Genomic DNA, 26,395 nt, shown 5'->3' with positions numbered 1-26,395 from the left:
ACTATATAACTACGTAACTATATAACTATGTAACTATATAACTATGTAACTAACTATATAACTATGTAACTGTATAACTATGTAACTATATATGTAACTATGTAACTATATATGTAACTATATAACTATATATGTAACTATGTAACTATATATGTAACTATATATGTAACTATGTAACTATATATGTAACAATGTAACTATATATGTAACTATGTAACTATATATGTAACTATGTAACTATATAACTATGTAACTATATATGTAACTATATAACTATATATGTAACTATGTAACTATATATGTAACTATGTAACTATATGTAAATATGTAAGGCTGGGTTTACACGACCTATTTTCAGACGTAAACGAGGCGTATTATGCCTCGTTTTACGTCTGAAAATAGGGCTACAATACGTCGGCAAACATCTGCCCATTCATTTGAATGGGTTTGCCGACGTATTGTGCAGACGACCTGTAATTTACGCGTCGTCGTTTGACAGCTGTCAAACGACGACGCGTAAATGGACTGCCTCGGCAAAGAAGTGCAGGACACTTCTTTGCCACGTAATTTGAGCTGTTCTTCATTGAACTCAATGAAGCACAGCTCAAGATTTACGAGCGTCTCAGACGGCTCGCAAAATGCGAGGAGGAGCATTTACGTGTGAAACGAGGCAGCTGTTAACAGTCTGTCTTTCCACACGTAAATGCCTCTCATCGTGTGAGCATACCCTTACTATATATGTAACTATGTGACTATATATATGTAACTATATATGTAACTATATATGTAACTATGTAACTATATATGTAACCATGTAACTATATTTAACTATATATGTAACTATATAACTATGTAACTATATATGTAACTATGTAACTATATATGTTACTATGTAACTATAAATGTAACTATATGTAACTATATATATATATGTAACTATATGTAACTATGTTACTATATATGTAACTATATGTAACTATGTAACTATATATGTAACTATGTAACTATATATGTAACTATGTAACTATATATGTAACTATATATGTAACTATATGTAACTATATAACTATATATATAACTATGTAACTATATAACTAAGTAACTATATGTATGTAACTATATATGTAACTATGTAACTATATGTAACTATATGTAACTATGTAACTATATAACTATGTAACTATATATGTAACTATGTAACTATATTTAACTATGTAACTATATATGTAACTATATATGTAACTATATAAATATGTAACTATATATGTTACTATGTAACTATATATGTAACTATATGTAAATATATATGTGTGTGTGTGTGTGTGTGTGTGTAACTATGTAACTATATGTAACTATATATGTAACTATGTAACTATATATGTAACTATGTAACTATATTTAACTATATATGTAACTATGTAACTATATATGTAACTATATATGTAACTATGTAACTATATATGTAACTATGTAACTATATGTAAATGTGACACTATATATGTAACTATGTAACTATATAACTATGTAACTATGTAACTATATATATATATATATATATATATATATGTAACTATATATGTAACTATGTAACTATAAATGTAACTATGTAACTATAAATGTAACTATAAATGTAACTATGTAACTATATATGTAACTATGTAACTATATATGTTACTATGTAACTATATATGTAACTATGTAACTATATATATATATATATGTGTAACTATAAGTAACTATATATGTAACTATATAACTATATGTAACTATGTAACTATATATGTAACTATGTAACTATAAATGTAACTATGTAACTATAAATGTAACTATGTAACTATATATGTAACTATGTAACTATAAATGTAACTATGTAACTATATGTAACTATGTAACTATATATGTAACTATATAACTATATATGTAACTATGTAACTATATATGTAACTATTTAACTACGTAACTATATATGTAACTATGTAACTATGTAACTATATGTAACTATATATGTAACTATGTAACTATATATATATATATATATATATATATATATATATAACTATGTAACTATATATGTAACTATGTGACTGTAACTTATATGCAACTATGTAACTATATATAACTATATTTGTAACTATGGAACTATATTTGTAACTATGTAATTATATATGTAACTATGTAACCTGCTGTTCTACTGATATTGGTTGTGACACATTTGTTGACCTCCATGTTTCACACTGTGTAAAGCCTTGACTGTCTTCAACTTGTACATTTTTGTTTGATATGACTTGAAACTTCAATAAAAATGTAAAGATGAAAAAAAATCCAAGCTGCATGACAGCACGACAGCCCATGACAGCACACGACAGCATATTACAGCGCATGACAGCACATTACAGCACATTACAGCACATTACAGCACATTACAGCACATGACAGCATATTACAGCACATGACCGCACATGACAGCATATTACAGCGCATGACAGCATATTACAGCGCATGACAGCACATGACAGCATATTACAGCGCATGACAGCACATAACAGTACATGACAGCATATTACAGCACATGACAGCATATGACAGCACATGACAGCACATGACAGTACATTACAGCACATGACTTAAGGTATGTTTGATGCCTTTGCTATCTATGACCTCCCACCACCAGTAACCAATAAGAGATCACAACTTGAAATTGGTGTAAAGGCCACAGCAGCCATTTATTAAATACACAACTTTATGCAATAAAATAGCAGAACCAGAACATATCAGAAAAAACACTCCATAAATGATCATCCTGCAATATTCATCACACATTCTCCAGTTACAGGATCCTGGAAGGCACTTCAGCCATTATATTTAACTCCATCCTTTCCTTGTCAGGTCTGGACTTACTGCCCTACAGCCGTTCTGCACCTGACCCGAGGGCACCAACCATCTCCAAGACCTCCCGTCCTGGGGACCCTGCCCATCAGGAATGTATGCAAAACCAGCTGGGTAACCCCTCCCCAGCCCCTCCAATACTAGCCAGGGTTAAACGCCCCGAGTTCTTTTCCAACAATCTTCAATGTTGTTCTCCTTCTTCCCATTACATGCCTTCAAAGACCCCTCCTCCTGCCGCCACGACATTCATGTGACCCCTTACACATGATTGTCCCTCCACAACCGCAGGGCTTTTTCCAGGCCGTCCTTGATGCCCATTGTCCACATATCCAAACCCACGTCATTCAAATGAACACCATCCGCTCTCAGAAAACCAACCTCAGCCCCCTCCAACTCTCTATGACGCACCACAACACCGCCATTGCAAGCCACAAATTTTCCAACAACTTTGTTAACCTTTTCCCTGACCCAATTCAAACTGTGAACCGAATGGGCCTGACGCACCCTGCGAGCAACGATAGCCGACCAAATGATGATCAAGCCCGGAAATGATGACCATAAACGCAACAAATCCAACTGTACGTCCCGCATCAGATCCCTAGACGACCTTATACCCAAATCATTACCTCCAAGGTGCATGACCAAAATATCAGGCGCTCTATCTAACCCTGCGTAGAACTGGAGCTCCGGCAACAACCTGCACCACAGCATGCCCCGCAGACCCAACCATCTGACCTGAACCTCGGACTGGTCCAACCCCAACTGCCGTCCAGCCGGACGAACATCAGCCCGCACACCTCCCCAGTGAACGTATGAGGGCCCCATGATCCAGAGCAAGCAGGGGCCGCACCTAGAACAAAACAAAACAACAGTAATGTAACAACTCCATGTCCCACCTCGAGCACAACTTATCCCCACCGCCTCAAAGCAAGTGAGGCCGCACATACAGCCTATATCTGTCTGACTCCCACCTACCTATCTTCTTGACCATCGCCGGGGATAAACCCCACCTAGCTGCTTCCGTAGCCGTGCCAATCCTGAACCAGTGAGAGCTAAACCCCGCTCCTCCCCGGCCAGGTAACAGAAGACATTTTTTGAAAACCTGCGCAAACTGAAATTTCGACAAAGACAGACCATCCGCATGAACCAACAAGGATGCCGGCCCCTCCGGCCTCACCGCAACAAACTCCTGAAAACAGCAAACCGGGCACACCCGCGACCCTGGTAACTCATACAAGCGCACCAAAAAACCTCCTTCCCCACTTGATCTACGAAGCAAGCATGACATGCAGGAGCCATCCCATTCAACATCCGCATACAATAAGCCCCCAGCCACACGCTTACCTGCCGACACCAACTCCGGTATCCTGAGAGCACCAAAGAAAGCTAAAGAAAAAGCAGTGAAAACAAACGTACTTCAAACCCTGACACACAAACCGACTTCAATAGCTCACAAATCGCTTCCAAATGCTCAAAAGATACCGGGTTCCTATGATCCCTAAACACGGAACCCCTCCTGAAACTCTTCATTGCCTGCCTGACCAAAAAGGACTTAGTCACGTCCTCCTCCCCTCTGATTATAAACCAAAACGCTGATGCAGACAAACTCTGAGCGACCGCTGATGCCGACAAAACCTAGAGCGACCGCTGATGCCGAAAAACTCCAAGCGACCGCTGATGCCGACAAACTCCGAGCGACCGCTGATGCCGACAAACTCTGAGCGACCGCTGATGCAGACAAACTACGAGCGACCGCTGATGCCGACAAACTCAGAGCGACCGCTGATGCAGACAAACTACGAGCGACCGCTGATGCACACAAACTCCGAGCGACCGCTGATGCCGACAAACTCTGAGCGACCGCTGATGCCGATAAACTCAGCGACCGCTGATGCCCACAAACTCCGAGCGACCGCTGATGCCGAAAAACTCAGAGCGACCGCTGATGCAGACAAACTACGAGCGACCGCTGATGCAGACAAACTCTGAGCGACCGCTGAGGAACACAAACTCTGAGCGACAGCTGATGCAGACAAACTCAGAGCGACCGCTGATGCAAACAAACTCCGAGCGACCTCTGATGCAGACCCCCCTCACGGTAAGAATTCCTTATAAAGTATAACAAGCAAGCCAGCCGATCCGCACTACCCACCTGCGCATCCCCCAACAAAGCCCGCCATACCGCACCATACCTCTTCCACGTAACCGCACTAACTTCCCAACGAGCGACAACACCATCGTCATACCACCTTCCAAAGATGCTCCGGGCAAACAAGGCCATGACTCTCCACCCCCGGCGCCAGCAGACGAAACCAGCCCCACTGTTGACGAGAAAGGGAATCAGCCACTGAATTTAGCCCCCCTGGAACATGAAGTGCCACAAAATGCGAATTCAACACCAGCCCCCTCGAAACCAAATGTCTCAATAATCACACGGCGGAGAATTGGCCGTCTGCACATTTACGGCCTGAACCACTCCTAAGTTGTCACACACAAAACGCACTCTCCGGTCCCGCAGACAATCCCCCCAAAGCTCCGCAACCACCACAATCGGGAATAGTTCAAACAAAGCCAAATTACGGACGAAACCACATTCATGCCACTTGGCCAAACCCCCGCACACGACTGTCCCTGGAAATACGCCCCAAAGCCACAAGCACCTGATGCATCTGTAAACAGCTCCAAGTCCACACTGAACACCGGCTGATACATGAGCACCGACCGCCCATTGTAGCTCTGCAAAAACTCCACCCACACCAACAAATCAGCTTTTATCTCACCAGACAACCTAATGAAATGATGGGAAGAATGAACCCCTGTGGTAGCACTTGCCAATCGCCTGCAAAACACCCGCCCCATGGGCATAATCCTACATGCGAAATTCAAACCTCCCAACAACGATTGCAAGTCCCGCAACTGGATCTTCTTCCTGCGCAGCGCACTCGCCACCAACTCTCTCATCCCCAGCAATTTATCTTCAGGCAAGCGACATTCCATTTTGTCCAAGTCAATAATTATCCCCAGAAACTTGATGACTGTCGTAGATCCCTCAGTTTTCTCGGGCGCCAGCGGTACCCCAAAGTCCATCGCCACCCTCTCCTAAGTATGCAGCAACCCTGCACACACGTAGGTAGCCGGTGGACCAATAAGCGAAAAATCATCCAAATAATGCAGAGCAGATTGCACCTGCGCCTCCCGACGGACCACCCACTCCAGAAATGTACTAAACATCTCAAAATAAGCGCATGAAATGGAGCTGCCCATCGGGAGGCAACAATCCACAAAATATTCCTCCTGCCAATAACATCCCAGCAAACAAAAACTATCCGGGTGCACCGGCAATAAACGAAACGCGGCCTCAATGTCAGTTTTCACTAACAGTGAGCCCTTCCCGAAGCCAAACAACCGCCGCATCAAAGGAAGTGTAACTAACCGCGCACAGGGCAGGATCAATGCCGTCATTCACCGACTCGCCTTCCGGATAAGACAAGTGATGAATAAGGCGGAACTTATTGACCTCCTTTTTAGGAACCAAACCCAACGGGGAAACCTGCAAACCAGGAACAGGGGGGGGGGGCAGGCATGCGACCCAACGGCACCTCCTTCATCAACTTATCAGTAACCAGATCAGGCCGCGCCAAAGCAGACGACAAATTTCGAAACACCCCATCACGTCCAGCCGACGTACACGGAATCCGAAAACCCACTTTTCTATTTGGATACTCCCTTAAAAACGGAAACATCCTTTCCACCCTCACCGGCGTCGCCCCTCTTCTGCTCAGCATCTCCCTGCCGGCCCTTATGCTTCTTAAAGCATCTGGACAAACCATGGGCGCCTTCGCAACCGGAGCACTCGTGCTTGTACCTACAATTGGGTCCAAACTTACAATGCCCCTCATTAAACTGCCAGCAACAACCTTTCCCCGCGGAGGCAGACCCACCCGTTGCTGACCCCTGCCCACCGGCCGCCTCCCGAAAGGGCTGATGCCCCTGTTTTGGAGCCGACATTAGACTAATTTCCTTGTTTTCCCATCTCAATGACGGGCGCACCGACTTCCGCTGACGAAACTGCTCGTCATACCGCAACCATGCATTACCGCCGTATACGCGGTACGCCTCCCCCACGGAATCCATGTAGCAAAACAGCGCTTTTTCACCCACCACGCTAGCCAAAATAGCGAAGGCGTGCAGCCAATTCACAAACGTCCGAGGAATCAAGCGATAACGACGCCGCTCCTCCTCTTCCTCCTTCTTACTCTCATCCGGTTTCCACCGGTCCAGGTTAAACTTTTCTAATGGCAATAAAGCAAAAATTTCCACATATTCATCCTTCCATATCTTCTCCCTAATCTCAGCCTTCAAATGCGCCCAAAGCGTGCCCTCAAAACACACCAACACCTCGCCCCTCGCAGCGTCAGCCAAACGCACGTCCTCCACCACTTTTTTGGATGTACCAGCCCCCGCATCAACCAACTTATCCACCTCCACCACAGCGCCCGCAACCTGCGCCACCTCGCTAGCAACCGCAACCCCTGCCACAGCCGCACTTCCACACACCTCACTAGCAGCGCCCCACACCCTCGCTGGAGACTTCCCTACATCCCCCATACATTTAGCTAAATATTCCTGCATACCCTTAAAAAACATTTGCATATGAGCCACAGAAAACCTCCCCCCCACCCATCCCCGGCACCACATCAGTGGTAGACCGTCCCTGAGGTGTCCTCCAAGCCACCGTATCCATCGATCCAGAAGATCTCGCGGCGTTCCAGGGGGGTGATGGTCCGGCACCACTCTCTCCCCGTAGTTGTCTGACATCCTGGCCGATGCAGTCCTAGGCCCAGCCGACATCGGCCCATCCAACGCACGGCCACCCGCTTCTGGTGTGGCATAAATGGAAAGACAGCCCAGGCTCCCATGTCCCTCTGCAGGGCTGTCCTCCGAGTCCTGTTCCTCTTTCTCTGACAGGCAAGATGGCCGTTGCCCCCTCTTTCCGGAAGGGGCGCAACGTCACCAGCAGACCCGGACCGGGTACTTCCGTTCCCCGCCGCATGCCTCCCTGCTCCAGCAGGAGGCGAACGCATCCTGCTATTCGAGCCCGCCCGCAGCTTCCTGCGGACTGGGCATGCGTCCTCTCCTCTGTCTCATGAGCTCCTCCATCACTTCCGGTCCCGCCGTTACTTCCGGCCTTGTCGTTGACGACAGGAGGAGGGAAGATGGCCACGCCCCCCCTCCTGCCACCTCCAATCCCGTCCGCCTGTTGGGATTCCTCCCAGACCTCCGCGGCCCTGAGCATGGCGCTCGCTTAGGACTCAGAGGAGGAGGGTCCCTGGTGGGGCTCCCACAGCGCTGATGGGACTGAGGTGTTACCTCGGGTGAAGGCCTCTCCGGAGGCCTGGAACGCCGGCTCCTGCGTCCCTCCACACTCGACACTCCTGCCGCTGGATTAGGAGGAAGAGCCCCAGAGAACAGTTGCTCCAGCCATCCAGGACCGTGCTGCAGCACCGCGTCTCTGATCCTGGCCATCATGGACTCCACGGAAGCCTCCATGACAAGGTAAGTGAAATATATATATATATATATATATTTTTTTTTAAACACTGTATTGTAATACACAGCAAATCTTTATCCTGCTGTCCAGCGGGAAAGATGGCTGCCTCTATCCCACCAGGACTTATATACAATATATTTCTCCCACCACATATAGATACATTCTTATACCAGCCCCCTTATGCTTAACCTTTTAAATCTCTATACACATAGCCTCACACTTAATAGCCTAAAACCCAAACCACCTTGTCATGCGCTCTCTCCATTAGGGCTGCGCCTACATTACGTTGGGCTTACTTTACAGCGCATTACAGCACATTACAGAACATTACAGTATATGACAGCATATTACAGTACATGATAGCATATTACAGCACATGACAGCGCATGACAGCATATTACAGCACATGACATCATATTACAGCACATGACAGCGCATTACAGCACATGACAGCACATGACAGCGCATTACAGCACATGACAGCGCATGACAGCACATGACAGCACATGACCGCACATGACAGCATATTACAGCGCATTACAGTGCATTACAGTACATGACAGCACATGACAGCACATTACAGCACATGACAGCGCATGACAGCACATGACAGCACATGACAGTACATTACAGCGCATGAGAGCACATGACAGCATATTACAGCGCATGAGAGCACATGACAGCATATTACAGCGCATGACAGCACATTACAGCACATGACAGCACATGACAGCGCATTACAGCACATGACAGCGCGCGTTTTGGCAGGAATTGCAGTGGTTTTGCGATGAGGTAATTGATTGCAGAATGTTTTTTACTGGTGAAACATGTTAAAAAAAAAAAAAGTGTTTCACTTGTAAAAACTGTGTGGCCACTAACCGCATCCAAAAGCATTGGCCATTCGTTGTAACACGTGTGCAGTTTTGTCCGCTATTTCGGTGTTTTAGCACACTAAACAATATCTGACCGCGTATATACACCCTATCCAGTCTCCTGCTAATTAAGAACATTACATTTCAGTACAAATAGGTGGAATGCTGTTACCACGACAAAACACACATACATATACATATATACACACACACACACACACACACACACACACACACACACACACACACACACACACACACACACACACACACACAGTATCTACCAACAAGGTGATGTACAAGATATATTGGTTGAGACCTTTGTGGCCTCTTCTTATCATTCTGTAGTATCGATATTGCCCGAGATTATGGGCGAGATGTTCCCTCTTATTCCACCGTTTACCAATCACTCGGGTGTCAATACTTGGCATTACTTCTGACGGGTAGGACTTCTCCTCTGCAGTGTGTGACCTTTTGTATTGCCGCACTGTTTTTCTAAATTCCTTTTTTCATTTCTGTCTCTTTCAAGTTTGAACCATTTTCTATTTATTGTACACAAATTTACTGAAAACGTAAAACTGATCAGATGATTGCTCGTAACTGGGAGACTTGGTTCAACGAGACAACAACATTGTTAAGGATTCTTATCTACTATTGTTGATATAAGTCTATAGGTCAGATACTGATATGATGAAGCTGATAAGTGATATATGTCTATAGGTCAGATACTGATATGATGATGATAAGTGATATGTGTCTATAGGTCAGATACTGATATGATGAAGCTGATAAGTGATATGTGTCTATAGGTCAGATACTGATATGATGAAGATGATAAGTGATATATGTCTATAGGTCAGATACTGATATGATGAAGCTGATAAGTGATCTGTGTCTATAGGTCAGATACTGATATGATGGAGCTGATAAGTGATATATGTCTATAGGTCAGATACTGATATGATGGAGCTGATAAGTGATATGTGTCTATAGGTCAGATACTGATATGATGGAGCTGATAAGTGATATATGTCTATAGGTCAGATACTGATATGATGGAGCTGATAAGTGATATGTGTCTATAGGTCAGATACTGATATGATGGAGCTGATAAGTGATATATGTCTATAGGTCAGATACTGATATGATGGAGCTGATAAGTGATATTTGTCTATAGGTCAGATACTGATATGATGAAGCTGATAAGTGATATTTGTCTATAGGTCAGATACTGATATGATGGAGCTGATAAGTGATATTTGTCTATAGGTCAGATAATGATATGATGAAGCTGATGTAAAGGATCTGCCAGACACAGCTTCTGTGTCGACACCCGTGGGTAATCAGTCTGCACCTGCTCCTAGGTCTGAGGAGTGGGAGAGCCTATCACAGCCTGGCCAGACGGTTCTAGCTCCCGCCCTCTGTCTATTTATACCTTCATTTCCTGCTTGTCTTTGCCTGTGATTCTGTCCTGTTTCCTGGCTCTGCTGCTCCTGCTATTATTATTGACCTTGCTTCATATTGACCCTGGCTTTACTGACTACGCTCCTGCTCTGCGTTTGGTACCGCGTAGACTACTGGTTTGACTCGGCTCGTTCATTACGCCTGTTGCTCACTGTGTTTGCGTGGGCAACTGCCCCATTTCCCTTAGCTTCTGTGTACCCTTGTCTGTTTGTCTGTCGTGCACATATTGAGCGTAGGGACCGTCGCCCAGTTGTACGCCGTCTCCTAGGATGGGCCGTGCAAGTAGGCAGGGACTTAGTGGCGGGTAGATTAGGGCTCACCTGTCTGTCTCCCTACCCCGACATTACAGCTGATAAGTGATATGTGTCTATAGGTCAGGTACTGATATGGTGAAGTTGATAAGCGTGTCGTGTCTGTGTGCAGTGTTGTTATGCGGTGTCGTGTCTGTGTGCAGTGTTGTTATACGGTGTCGTGTCTGTGTGCAGTGTTGTTATTCGGTGTCGTGTCTGTGTGCAGTGTTGTTACGCGGTGTTGTGTCTGTGTGTAGTGTTGTTATGCGGTTTTGTGACTGTGTGCAGTGATGTTGCGCGGTGTCGTGTCTGTGTGCAGTGTTGTTATGCGGTGTTGTGTCTGTGTTCAGTGTTGTTACGCGGTGTTGTGTCTATGTGCAGTGTTACGCGGTGTTGTGTCAGTGTGCAGTGTTGTTACGCGGTGTTGTGTCTGTGTGCACGGTTGTTATGCGGTGTCGTGTCTGTGTGCAGTGTTGTTACGCGGTGTTTTGTCTTTGCAGTGTTGTTATGTGGTGTCGTGTCTGTGTGCAGTGTTGTTAGGCAGTGTTGTGTCTGTGCAGTGTTGTTATGCAGTGTTGTGTCTGTGCAGTGTTGTTATGCAGTGTTGTGTCTGTGCAGTGTTGTGTCTGTGTGCAGTGTTATGTGGTGTCGTGTCTGTGCAGTGTTGTTATGCAGTGTTGTGTCTGTGTGCAGTGTTGTTGCGCGGTGTCGTGTATGTATGCAGTGTCCTGTCTGTGTGCAGTGTTGTTGCGCGGTGTCGTGTCTGTGTGCAGTGTTGTTATGCGGTGTTGTGTCTGTGCAGTGTTATGCGGTGTCCTGTCTGTGTGCAGTGTTGTTATGCGGTGTCGTGTCTGTGTGCAGTGTCGTGTCCGTGTTGTAGTGCGACCAGGGGCGGTCATACCATAGGTGCAGCTGCACAGGGGCCCAGTAGGTTAGGGGCCCTCTGTTCCCTTAAGCCATCCTCTGTCTGCATGTAAATGCCTTTTTACGGCCAATCACTGATGTTATAGAGACATAAGTTTGTGACCTATAATTACATTTTGGAGCGCTAGTTGCCCATATACTAATCTTGCACAGGGGCCCATATACTTATTTTGCACAGGGGCCCATATACTTATCTTGCACAGGGGCCCATATACTAATCTTGCACAGGGGCCCATATACTTATCTTGCACAGGGGCCCATATACTTATTTTGCACAGGGTCCCATATACTAATCTTGCACAGGGGCCCATATACTAATCTTGCACAGGGTCCCATATACTAATCTTTCACAGGGGCCCATATACTAATCTTGCACATGGGCCCATATACTAATCTTGCGCAGGGGCCTATATACTAATCTTGCACAGGGGCCCATATACTAATCTTGCACAGGGGCCCATATACTTATTTTGCACAGGGGCCCATATACTAATCTTGCACAGGGTCCCATATACTAATCTTGCACAGGGGCCCATATACTAATCTTGCACAGGGGCCCATATACTCATACCTCCCAAACGTCCCGGATCCGGCGGGACAGTCCCAGCTTCTCACCGCTGTCCCGCCGTACCGGGCGGTCTGTAAATGTCCCACTGGGCGCTACATCAGAATGGCTGATCGCTGCTGACTGCAGCAGTGATCAGAAGAAGGCAGGAGTCTTGCGGCGGTGTTCTCACTGGGATCGATGCCGGCCCGTGAGTGGACCAGTCCAGTCACCTGACCTGTCACCTGACCTGTCACTGGACTGGTCCACTTCCGGGCCGGCATCGACACCAGTGGGAACGCCACTGCAAGACTCCTGTCTTCTTCTGATGGTGAGTGATGGGGCTATTCACACGACCGATTTTTTGATGGCCCGGGAAACCTGGCCATCAAAAAATGGGACATGCCCTATTTTCGGCCGTTTACCCGGCCGCCGAGCTCCCATAGAAGTCTATACACGGCCATCACCGGATGTGTCCCGAGTGATGGCCGTGTCTTCCGTCGCTCGCGCTCTCTCTCCTCCTCCTCATAGTTCAGAGTGTATGTGAGGAGGAGGAGGAGGAGAGTCTTTTTTTGCTCCCTGTAGGAGTCGAAATCCCCAATCCCCAGCCGGGGATTGGTGATTCCTCTCCAGGAGAAGTGAGTGACTACACTGTCCATATATAGACACAGCGACGTCACTCACTTCTGAAGCGGAATCCCCGACCCTATGGCCGGGAATTCCTCTCCAGGAGAAGTCAGTGACTACACTGTCCATATATGGACATTGAAGTCAGTGACTTCTCCTGGAAGGGGGGGGGATGGGTGCAAACTGCAGGGGGCTGGGTGGCATTACCTGCAGGGGGCTGGGTGGCATTACCTGCAGGGGGCTGGGTGGCATTACTTGCAGGGGGCTGGGTGGCATTACTTGCAGGAGGCTGGGTGGCATTACCTACGAGGGGGGCTGTGGCATTAACTACAGAGGGCTGTGTGTGGCAACAAATTTAAATGAAATTCATCAGATTTTAAAACGGACAGGGAAAAAAACGGATGCAAAATGGGTCAAAATCGACCGTTAAAAACGGCAACACGGCCCGGAACTGAATCGGAACAGATGCAAAACGGCCGGGAAAAACGTTCCAAAACGGCCGACACTCGGACCCTGTCGTGTGAATAAAGCCTACCTCTACCGCTCTTGCGACAATGTGGCACCTACAGGGGGACTGTGTGTGGCGCTATTTACAGGGGTGCTGTGTGTTGCGCTATTTACAGGGGTGCTGTGTGTTGCGCTATTTACAGGGGTGTTGTGTGTGGCGCTATCTACAGGCGGCTCTGTTGGAGCTATCTACAGGGGGGCTGTGTGTGGAGCTATCTACAGGGGGGCTGTGTGTGGAACTATGTACAGGGGGGCTGTGTGTGGAACTATGTACAGGGGGGCTGTGTGTGGAGCTATCTACAGGGGGCCTGTGTGTGGAGCTATGTACAGGGGGGCTGTGTGTGGAGCTATGTACAGGGGGGCTGTGTGTGGCACTATGTACAGGTGGGCTGTGTGTGGAGCTATGTACAGGGGGCTGTGTGTGGCACTATCTACAGGGGGCTGTGTGTGGCACTATCTACAGGGGGCTGTGTGTGGCACTATCTACAGGGGGCTGTGTGTGGCACTATCTACAGGGGGCTGTATCTGACGCTATGTACAGGGGGGCTGTGTGTGGTGCTATCTACAGGGGGGCTGTATCTGACGCTATATACAGGGGGTGCTGTGTGGCGCTACCTACAGGGGGCTGTGTGTGGCGCTATCTACAGGGGACTGTGTGTGGCGCTATCTACAGGGGGCTGTGTGTGGAGCTATCTACAGGGGGACTGTGTGTGGCGCTATCTACTGGGGGGGCTGTGTGTGGAGCTATCTACAGGGGGCTGTGTGTGGCACTATCTATAGGGGGCTGTGTGTGGCGCTATCTACAGGGGGCCTGTGTGTGCCACTATCTACAAGGGGCTGTGTGTGGAGCTATCTACAGGGGGCCTGTGTGTGCCGCTATCTACAGGGGGGCTGTCTGTGGCGCTATCTACAGGGGGCCTGTGTGTGCTGCTATCTACAGGGGGCTGTGTGTGGAGCTATCTACAGGGAGCTGTGTGTGGCACTATTTACAGGGGGGCTGCGTGTGGCGCTATCTACAGGAGGCTGTATCTGGCGCTATGTACAGGGGTGTTGTGTGTGGAGCCATCTACAGGGGGGCTGTGTCTGGCACTATCTACAGGCCGGCTGTGTGTGGCGCTATCTACAGGGTGGCTGTGTGTGGCGCTATCTACAGGGGGGCTGTGCGTGGAGCTATATATTGTCACTGCGGATCTCTGGTCTGTCTGGATATCACAGATAGTCTAGAGATCCGCAGTGACGATATAACGGATCCATAATATCTGTGATATCCAGACAGTCCAGAGATCCACACTGAGAATGTGCGCGCGTTATTTGCAGAAGGATCTGGCTGTGATTTGATGTGTTGATGCGGAATATTGGGCGTGGTTAGGGCGTGGCTTAAAAATGTCTCTCTTTTCCGAATTCAAAAGATGGGAGGTATGCATATACTTATCTTGCACAGGGGCCCATATAATAATCTTGCACAGGGGCCCATATACTTATCTTGCACAGGGGCCCATATAATATTCTTGCAAAGGGGCCCATATAATAATCTTGCACAGGGGCCCATATACTAATCTTGCACAGGGACCCATATACTTATCCTACACAGGGGCCCATATACTAATCTTGCACTGGAGCCCCCATCTGTCTGTGTCCGCCCCTGGGTCGTTGTGTGTTTATTGTACACAGCTAACAACCTGATATTCCACTTGTCTTTTATTTGCTTTGATTTTCTGTCCCTCAGGCTGACATCCAGAATGCTGTCCTCGCCCCAGGCACCGGCTGCTGACATGTTGGGAGGGTCCTGCAGCGTTCACGTATATCCCGGCACCTATATATGTGCCCTCCACCTGCTACTAAGACATGAGCTGAGGAGGCAGTGGAGCATCTTACCAATCACTCCTGAGATTACAGGTAAGTGACCTGGTGCAGAAATAGGGTTAGAGTTTCGTCAGTCACCAGTCCGCTCCATATAACTGAGAGGACGTTGCGTGACCTTGTGATATATAATGTGGTGAGGAGTCCACATACAATTTGTCACACTCATTATTTATTTACTGTTTATTTCCTATTGCATATATAACTCCAACATATTCCGCAGCGCTACACTGCACGTGCGACCATTCATATCCATCCCTGTCTTTAATGGGACACACAATCTAATTGTCAGTCAGACACTGGGGCCATTTTCATAGAAAGACAATTAACCTATCAGTACAAATACAAGGAGAAAATGGAAGCCATGAGTAAGGACGGAGGAGCCGTCAGAAACACTTCTAAACCCACCCCCTGATGTCGCGGTATCGTTACTTCATCGACAAGAAAATAACATTGGACGTTTTACTCCTTCTATTTCTCCAACTAGAAAATGGCTCAACGTGAAATTTATCCTGTCCAGTGCAGATCACCAGATACAAGGAAACCTGCTGGTTTGCTGTAAATCGAAAAAATTCAAAAGAATTTAAAAATCCAGCATTTTTACTTTAAAATAACATCTTTATTTTTGGATCAAGAAATGTTGCAGTAAGGATCCAGATATTACATGTTACTCCTACACTAAGACAATCCAGATATTACATGTTACTCCTGCACTAAGACAATCCAGATATTACATGTAACTCCTACACTAAGACAATCCAGATATTACATGTTACTCCTGCACTAAGACGATCCAGATATTACATGTTACTCCTACACTAAGACAATCCAGATATTACATGTTACTCCTGCACTAAGACAATCCAGATATTACATGTAACTCCTACACTAAAACAATCCAGATATTACATGTTACTCCTACACTAAGACAATCCAGATATTACATGTTACTCCTACACTAAGACAATCCAGATATTACATGTTACTCCTGCACTAAGACAATCCAGATATTACATGTTACTCCTACACTAAGACAATCAAGATATTACATGTTACTCCTGCACTAAGACAATCCAGATATTACATGTTACTCCTGCACTAAGACAATACAGATATTACATGTTACTCTTACACTAAGACGATCCAGATATTATATGTTACTCCTACACTAAGACAATCCAGATATTACATGTTACTCTTACACTAAGACGATCCAGATATTACATGTTACTCTTACACTAAGACAATCAAGATATTACATGTTACTCCTGCACTAAGACAATACAGATATTACATGTTACTCCTGCACTAAGACAATACAGATATTACATGTTACTCTTACACTAAGACGATCCAGATATTACATGTTACTCTTACACTAAGACGATCCAGATATTACATGTTACTCCTACACTAAGACAATCCAGATATTACATGTTTCTCCTACACTAAGACAATCCAGATATTACATGTTACTCCTGCACTAAGACGATCCAGATATTACATGTTTCTCCTGCACTAAGACAATCCAGATATTACATGTTACTCTTACACTAAGACAATCCAGATATTACATGTTTCTCCTGCACTAACACAATCCAGATATTACATGTTTCTCCTACACTAAGACAATCCAGATATTACATGTTACTCTTACACTAAGACGATCCAGATATTACATGTTACTCCTACACTAAGACAATCCAGATATTACATGTTTCTCCTACACTAAGACAATCCAGATATTACATGTTACTCCTGCACTAAGACGATCCAGATATTACATGTTTCTCCTGCACTAAGACAATCCAGATATTACATGTTTCTCCTACACTAAGACAATCCAGATATTACATGTTACTCCTGCACTAAGACAATCCAGATATTACATGTTTCTCCTGCACTAACACAATCCAGATATTACATGTTACTCCTACACTAAGACAATCCAGATATTACATGTTACTCCTGCACTAAGACAATCCAGATATTACATGTTTCTCCTACACTAAGACAATCCAGATATTACATGTTACTCCTGCACTAAGACAATCCAGATATTACATGTTACTCCTACACTAAGACAATCCAGATATTACATGTTACTCTTACACTAAGACGATCCAGATATTACATGTTACTCCTGCACTAAGACAATCCAGATATTACATGTTACTCCTACACTAAGACAATCCAGATATTACATGTTACTCTTACACTAAGACGATCCAGATATTACATGTTACTCTTACACTAAGACGATCCAGATATTACATGTTACTCCTGCACTAAGACAATCCAGATATTACATGTTACTCCTACACTAAGACAATCCAGATATTACATGTTACTCCTGCACTAAGACAATCCAGATATTACATGTTACTCCTACACTAAGACAATCCAGATATTACATGTTACTCCTGCACTAAGACAATCCAGATATTACATGTTTCTCCTACACTAAGACAATCGAGATATTACATGTTACTACTGCACTAAGACAATCCACATATTACATGTTACTCCTACACTAAGACAATCCAGATATTACATGTTACTCCTGCACTAAGACAATCCAGATATTACATGTTTCTCCTACACTAAGACAATCGAGATATTACATGTTACTACTGCACTAAGACAATCCACATATTACATGTTACTCCTACACTAAGACAATCCAGATATTACATGTTACTCCTGCACTAAGACAATCCACATATTACATGTTACTCCTGCACTAAGACAATCCAGATATTACATGTTACTCCTACACTAAGACAATCAAGATATTACATGTTACTCCTGCACTAAGACAATCCAGATATTACATGTTACTCCTGCACTAAGACAATCCAGATATTACATGTTACTCCTACACTAAGACAATCAAGATATTACATGTTACTCCTGCACTAAGACAATCCAGATATTACATGTTACTCCTGCACTAAGACAATCCAGATATTACATGTTACTCCTGCACTAAGACAATCCAGATATTACATGTCTCTCCTACACTAAGACAATCCAGATATTACATGTTACTCCTACACTAAGACGATCCAGATATTACATGTTACTCCTACACTAAGACAATCCAGATATTACATGTTACTCTTACACTAAGACGATCCAGATATTACATGTTACTCCTACACTAAGACAATCCAGATATTACATGTTACTCCTGCACTAAGACAATCCAGATATTACATGTTACTCCTGCACTAAGACAATCCAGATATTACATGTCTCTCCTGCACTAAGACAATCCAGATATTACATGTTACTCCTGCACTAAGACAATCCAGATATTACATGTTACTCCTACACTAAGACGATCCAGATATTACATGTTACTCCTACACTAAGACAATCCAGATATTACATGTTACTCTTACACTAAGACGATCCAGATATTACATGTTACTCCTACACTAAGACAATCCAGATATTACATGTTACTCTTACACTAAGACGATCCAGATATTACATGTTACTCCTACACTAAGACAATCCAGATATTACATGTTACTCTTACACTAAGACAATCCAGATATTACATGTTTCTCCTACACTAAGACAATCCAGATATTACATGTTACTCCTGCACTAAGACGATCCAGATATTACATGTTTCTCCTGCACTAAGACAATCCAGATATTACATGTTACTCTTACACTAAGACAATCCAGATATTACATGTTTCTCCTGCACTAACACAATCCAGATATTACATGTTACTCCTACACTAAGACAATCCAGATATTACATGTTACTCCTGCACTAAGACAATCCAGATATTACATGTTTCTCCTACACTAAGACAATCCAGATATTACATGTTACTCCTGCACTAATTCAATCCAGATATTACATGTTACTCCTGCACTAAGACGATCCAGATATTACATGTTTCTCCTACACTAAGACAATCCAGATATTACATGTTACTCCTGCACTAAGACGATCCAGATATTACATGTTTCTCCTACACTAAGACGATCCAGATATTACATGTTACTCCTGCACTAAGACAATCCAGATATTACATGTTACTCCTACACTAAGACAATCCAGATATTACATGTTACTCTTACACTAAGACGATCCAGATATTACATGTTACTCTTACACTAAGACGATCCAGATATTACATGTTACTCCTGCACTAAGACAATCCAGATATTACATGTTACTCCTACACTAAGACAATCCAGATATTACATGTTACTCCTGCACTAAGACAATCCAGATATTACATGTTACTCCTACACTAAGACAATCCAGATATTACATGTTACTTCTGCACTAAGACAATCCAGATATTACATGTTTCTCCTACACTAAGACAATCGAGATATTACATGTTACTACTGCACTAAGACAATCCACATATTACATGTTACTCCTGCACTAAGACAATCCAGATATTACATGTTACTCCTGCACTAAGACAATCCACATATTACATGTTACTCCTACACTAAGACAATCCAGATATTACATGTTACTCCTACACTAAGACAATCGAGATATTACATGTTACTCCTACACTAAGACAATCCAGATATTACATGTTTCTCCTACACTAAGACAATCCAGATATTACATGTTACTCTTACACTAAGACGATCCAGATATTACATGTTACTCTTACACTAAGACGATCCAGATATTACATGTTTCTCCTACACTAAGACAATCCAGATATTACATGTTACTCTTACACTAAGACGATCCAGATATTACATGTTACTCCTGCACTAAGACAATCCAGATATTACATGTTACTCCTGCACTAAGACAATCCAGATATTACATGTTACTCCTACACTAAGACAATCGAGATATTACATGTTACTACTGCACTAAGACAATCCACATATTACATGTTACTCCTGCACTAAGACAATCCAGATATTACATGTTACTCTTACACTAAGACGATCCAGATATTACATGTTACTCCTGCACTAAGACAATCCAGATATTACATGTTACTCCTACACTAAGACAATCCAGATATTACATGTTACTCCTACACTAAGACAATCCAGATATTACATGTTACTCCTACACTAAGACAATCCAGATATTACATGTTTCTCCTACACTAAGACAATCCAGATATTACATGTTACTCTTACATTAAGACGGTCCAGATATTACATGTTACTCCTGCACTAAGACAATCCAGATATTACATGTTACTCCTACACTAAGACAATCGAGATATTACATGTTACTACTGCACTAAGACAATCCACATATTACATGTTACTCCTACACTAAGACAATCCAGATATTACATGTTTCTCCTGCACTAAGACAATCAAGATATTACATGTTACTCCTGCACTAAGACAATCCAGATATTACATGTTACTCCTACACTAAGACAATCCAGATATTACATGTTACTCTTACACTAAGACAATCCAGATATTACATGTTACTCCTGCACTAAGACAATCCAGATATTACATGTTTCTCATACACTAAGGCAATCCAGATATTACATGTTACTCCTGCACTAAGACAATCCAGATATTACATGTTTCTCCTACACTAAGACAATCCAGATATTACATGTTTCTCCTGCACTAAGACAATCCAGATATTACATGTTACTCCTGCACTAAGACAATCCAGATATTACATGTTACTCCTACACTAAGACAATCCAGATATTACATGTTACTCAAGCACTAAGACAATCCAGATATTACATGTCTCTCCTGCACTAAGACAATCCACATATTACATGTTTCTCCTACACTAAGGCAATCCAGATATTATATGTTACTCCTGCACTAAGACAATCCAGATATTACATGTTTCTCCTGCACTAAGACAATCCAGATATTACATGTCTCTCCTGCACTAAGACAATCCAGATATTACATGTTACTCCTGCACTAAGACAATCCAGATATTACATGTTACTCCTGCACTAAGACCATCCAGATATTACATGTTACGCTTACACTAAGACAATCCAGATATTACATGTTACTCCTGCACTAAGACAATCCAGATATTACATGTTACTCCTGCACTAAGACAATCCAGATATTACATGTTTCTCCTGCACTAAGACAATCCAGATATTACATGTTACTCCTGCACTAAGACAATCCAGATATTACATGTTACTCCTGCACTAAGACAATCGAGATATTACATGTTACTCCTACACTAAGACAATCGAGATATTACATGTTACTCCTGCACTAAGACAAACCACATATTACATGTTACTCTTACACTAAGACGATCCAGATATTACATGTTTCTCCTACACTAAGACAATCCAGATATTACATGTTACTCTTACACTAAGACGATCCAGATATTACATGTTACTCCTGCACTAAGACAATCCAGATATTACATGTTACTCCTGCACTAAGACAATCCAGATATTACATGTTACTCCTACACTAAGACAATCGAGATATTACATGTTACTACTGCACTAAGACAATCCACATATTACATATTACTCCTGCACTAAGACAATCCAGATATTACATGTTACTCTTACACTAAGACGATCCAGATATTACATGTTACTCCTACACTAAGACAATCCAGATATTACATGTTACTCCTACACTAAGACAATCCAGATATTACATGTTACTCCTACACTAAGACAATCGAGATATTACATGTTTCTCCTGCACTAAGACAATCCAGATATTACATGTTACTCCTGCACTAAGACAATCCAGATATTACATGTTACTCCTGCACTAAGACCATCCAGATATTACATGTTACGCTTACACTAAGACAATCCAGATATTACATGTTACTCCTGCACTAAGACAATCCAGATATTACATGTTACTCCTGCACTAAGACAATCCAGATATTACATGTTTCTCCTGCACTAAGACAATCCAGATATTACATGTTACTCCTGCACTAAGACAATCCAGATATTACATGTTACTCCTGCACTAAGACAATCGAGATATTACATGTTACTCCTACACTAAGACAATCGAGATATTACATGTTACTCCTGCACTAAGACAAACCACATATTACATGTTACTCTTACACTAAGACGATCCAGATATTACATGTTTCTCCTACACTAAGACAATCCAGATATTACATGTTACTCTTACACTAAGACGATCCAGATATTACATGTTACTCCTGCACTAAGACAATCCAGATATTACATGTTACTCCTGCACTAAGACAATCCAGATATTACATGTTACTCCTACACTAAGACAATCGAGATATTACATGTTACTACTGCACTAAGACAATCCACATATTACATATTACTCCTGCACTAAGACAATCCAGATATTACATGTTACTCTTACACTAAGACGATCCAGATATTACATGTTACTCCTACACTAAGACAATCCAGATATTACATGTTACTCCTACACTAAGACAATCCAGATATTACATGTTACTCCTACACTAAGACAATCGAGATATTACATGTTACTCCTACACTAAGACAATCCAGATATTACATGTTTCTCCTACACTAAGACAATCCAGATATTACATGTTACTCTTACACTAAGACGATCCAGATATTACATGTTACTCCTGCACTAAGACAATCCAGATATTACATGTTACTCCTACACTAAGACAATCGAGATATTACATGTTACTACTGCACTAAGACAATCCACATATTACATGTTACTCCTACACTAAGACAATCCAGATATTACATGTTACTCCTACACTAAGACAATCCAGATATTACATGTTTCTCCTGCACTAAGACAATCAAGATATTACATGTTACTCCTGCACTAAGACAATCCAGATATTACATGTTACTCCTACACTAAGACAATCCAGATATTACATGTTACTCCTGCACTAAGACAATCCAGATATTACATGTTACTCCTACACTAAGACAATCCAGATATTACATGTTACTCTTACACTAAGACAATCCAGATATTACATGTTACTCCTGCACTAAGACAATCCAGATATTACATGTTTCTCATACACTAAGGCAATCCAGATATTACATGTTACTCCTGCACTAAGACAATCCAGATATTACATGTTTCTCCTACACTAAGACAATCCAGATATTACATGTTTCTCCTGCACTAAGACAATCCAGATATTACATGTCTCTCCTGCACTAAGACAATCCACATATTACATGTTACTCCTACACTAAGACAATCCAGATATTACATGTTACTCTTACACTAAGACAATCCAGATATTACATGTTACTCCTGCACTAAGACAATCCAGATATTACATGTTTCTCATACACTAAGGCAATCCAGATATTACATGTTACTCCTACACTAAGGCAATCCAGATATTACATGTTACTCCTGCACTAAGACAATCCAGATATTACATGTTTCTCCTGCACTAAGACAATCCAGATATTACATGTCTCTCCTGCACTAAGACAATCCAGATATTACATGTTACTCCTGCACTAAGACAATCCAGATATTACATGTTACTCCTGCACTAAGACAATCCAGATATTACATGTTTCTCCTGCACTAAGACAATCCAGATATTACATGTTACTCCTGCACTAAGACAATCCAGATATTACATGTTACTCCTGCACTAAGACAATCCAGATATTACATGTTACTCCTGCACTAAGACAATCCAGATATTACATGTTTCTCCTGCACTAAGACAATCCAGATATTACATGTTTCTCCTGCACTAAGACAATCGAGATATTACATGTTACTCCTACACTAAGACAATCCAGATATTACATGTTACTCCTGCACAAAGACAATCCAGATATTACATGTTACTCGTGCACTAAGACAATCCACATATTACATGTTACTCCTACACTAAGACAATCCACATATTACATGTTTCTCATACACTAAGACAATCCAGATATTACATGTTACTCCTGCACTAAGACAATCCAGATATTACATGTTACTCCTGCACTAAGACAATCCAGATATTACATGTTTCTCCTGCACTAAGACAATCCAGATATTACATGTTACTCCTGCACTAAGACAATCCAGATATTACATGTTACTCCAGCACTAAGACAATCCAGATATTACATGTTACTCCTGCACTAAGACAATCCAGATATTACATGTAACTCCTGCACTAAGACAATCCAGATATTACATGTTACTCCTGCACTAAGACAATCCAGATATTACATGATACTCCTGCACTAAGACAATTCAGATATTACATGTTACTCCTGCACTAAGACAATCCAGATATTACATGTTACTCCTGCACTAAGACAATCCAGATATTACATGTTACTCTTACACTAAGACAATCCAGATATTACATGTTTCTCCTGCACTAAGACAATCCAGATATTACATGTTACTCCTACACTAAGACAATCCAGATATTACATGTTTCTCCTGCACTAAGACAATCCAGATATTACATGTTACTCCTGCACTAAGACAATCCAGATATTACATGTTACTCCTGCACTAAGACAATCCAGATATTACATGTTTCTCCTGCACTAAGACAATCCAGATATTACATGTTACTCCTGCACTAAGACAATCCAGATATTACATGTTACTCCTGCACTAAGACAATCCAGATATTACATGTTTCTCCTGCACTAAGACAATCCAGATATTACATGTTACTCCTGCACTAAGACAATCCAGATATTACATGTTACTCCTGCACTAAGACAATCCAGATATTACATGTTACTCCTGCACTAAGACAATCCAGATATTACATGTTACGCTTACACTAAGACAATCCAGATATTACATGTTACTCTTACACTAAGACAATCCAGATATTACATGTTACTCCTGCACTAAGACAATCCAGATATTACATGATACTCCTGCACTAAGACAATCCAGATATTACATGTAACTCCTACACTAAGACAATCCAGATATTACATGTTACTCCTACACTAAGACAATCCAGATATTACATGTTACTCCTGCACTAAGACAATCCAGATATTACATGATACTCCTGCACTAAGACAATCCAGATATTACATGTTACTCCTGCACTAAGACAATCGAGATATTACATGTTACTCCTACACTAAGACAATCCAGATATTACATGTTTCTCCTACACTAAGACAATCCAGATATTACATGTAACTCCTACACTAAGACAATCCAGATATTACATGTTACTCCTGCACTAAGACAATCCAGATATTACATGTTACTCCTGCACTAAGACAATCCAGATATTACATGTTACTCCTACACTAAGACAATCCAGATATTACATGTTACTCATACACTAAGACAATCCAGATATTACATGTTACTCCTACACTAAGACAATCCAGATATTACATGTTACTCCTGCACTAAGACAATCCAGATATTACATGATACTCCTGCACTAAGACAATCCAGATATTACATGTTACTCCTGCACTAAGACAATCCAGATATTACATGTTACTCCTGCACTAAGACAATCCAGATATTACATGTTACTCCTGCACTAAGACAATCCAGATATTACATGTTACTCCAGCACTAAGACAATCCAGATATTACATGTTACTCATACACTAAGACAATCCAGATATTACATGTTACTCCTACACTAAGACAATCCAGATATTACATGTTACTCCTGCACTAAGACAATCCAGATATTACATGATACTCCTGCACTAAGACAATCCAGATATTACATGTTACTCCTGCACTAAGACAATCCAGATATTACATGTTTCTCCTGCACTAAGACAATCCAGATATTACATGTTACTCCTGCACTAAGACAATCCAGATATTACATGTTACTCCAGCACTAAGACAATCCAGATATTACATGTTACTCCTGCACTAAGAC

The 26,395-nt window shown here is 42.4% G+C and overlaps 1 protein-coding gene across 1 annotated transcript in view; it reads left to right on the top strand.

Annotated features, from left to right (window-relative positions):
• Positions 1–9,224: 9,224 nt before the first annotated feature.
• Positions 9,225–26,395, top strand: part of LOC142692703 (carbonic anhydrase 4-like) — a 74,836-nt gene continuing 57,665 nt past the window's right edge. Inside the window, exons 1-2 of the mRNA XM_075847602.1 lie at positions 9,225–9,229; positions 15,392–15,561. Coding sequence (XP_075703717.1) covers positions 9,225–9,229; positions 15,392–15,561 — 175 coding nt within the window. The remainder of the gene's footprint in view (positions 9,230–15,391; positions 15,562–26,395) is intronic.

The sequence above is a fragment of the Rhinoderma darwinii genome (genome assembly GCF_050947455.1).
Source record: "Rhinoderma darwinii isolate aRhiDar2 chromosome 5 unlocalized genomic scaffold, aRhiDar2.hap1 SUPER_5_unloc_4, whole genome shotgun sequence".
Taxonomy (NCBI): Eukaryota; Metazoa; Chordata; class Amphibia; order Anura; family Rhinodermatidae; genus Rhinoderma; species Rhinoderma darwinii.
This window is presented reverse-complemented; position numbering and strand designations above follow the sequence as displayed.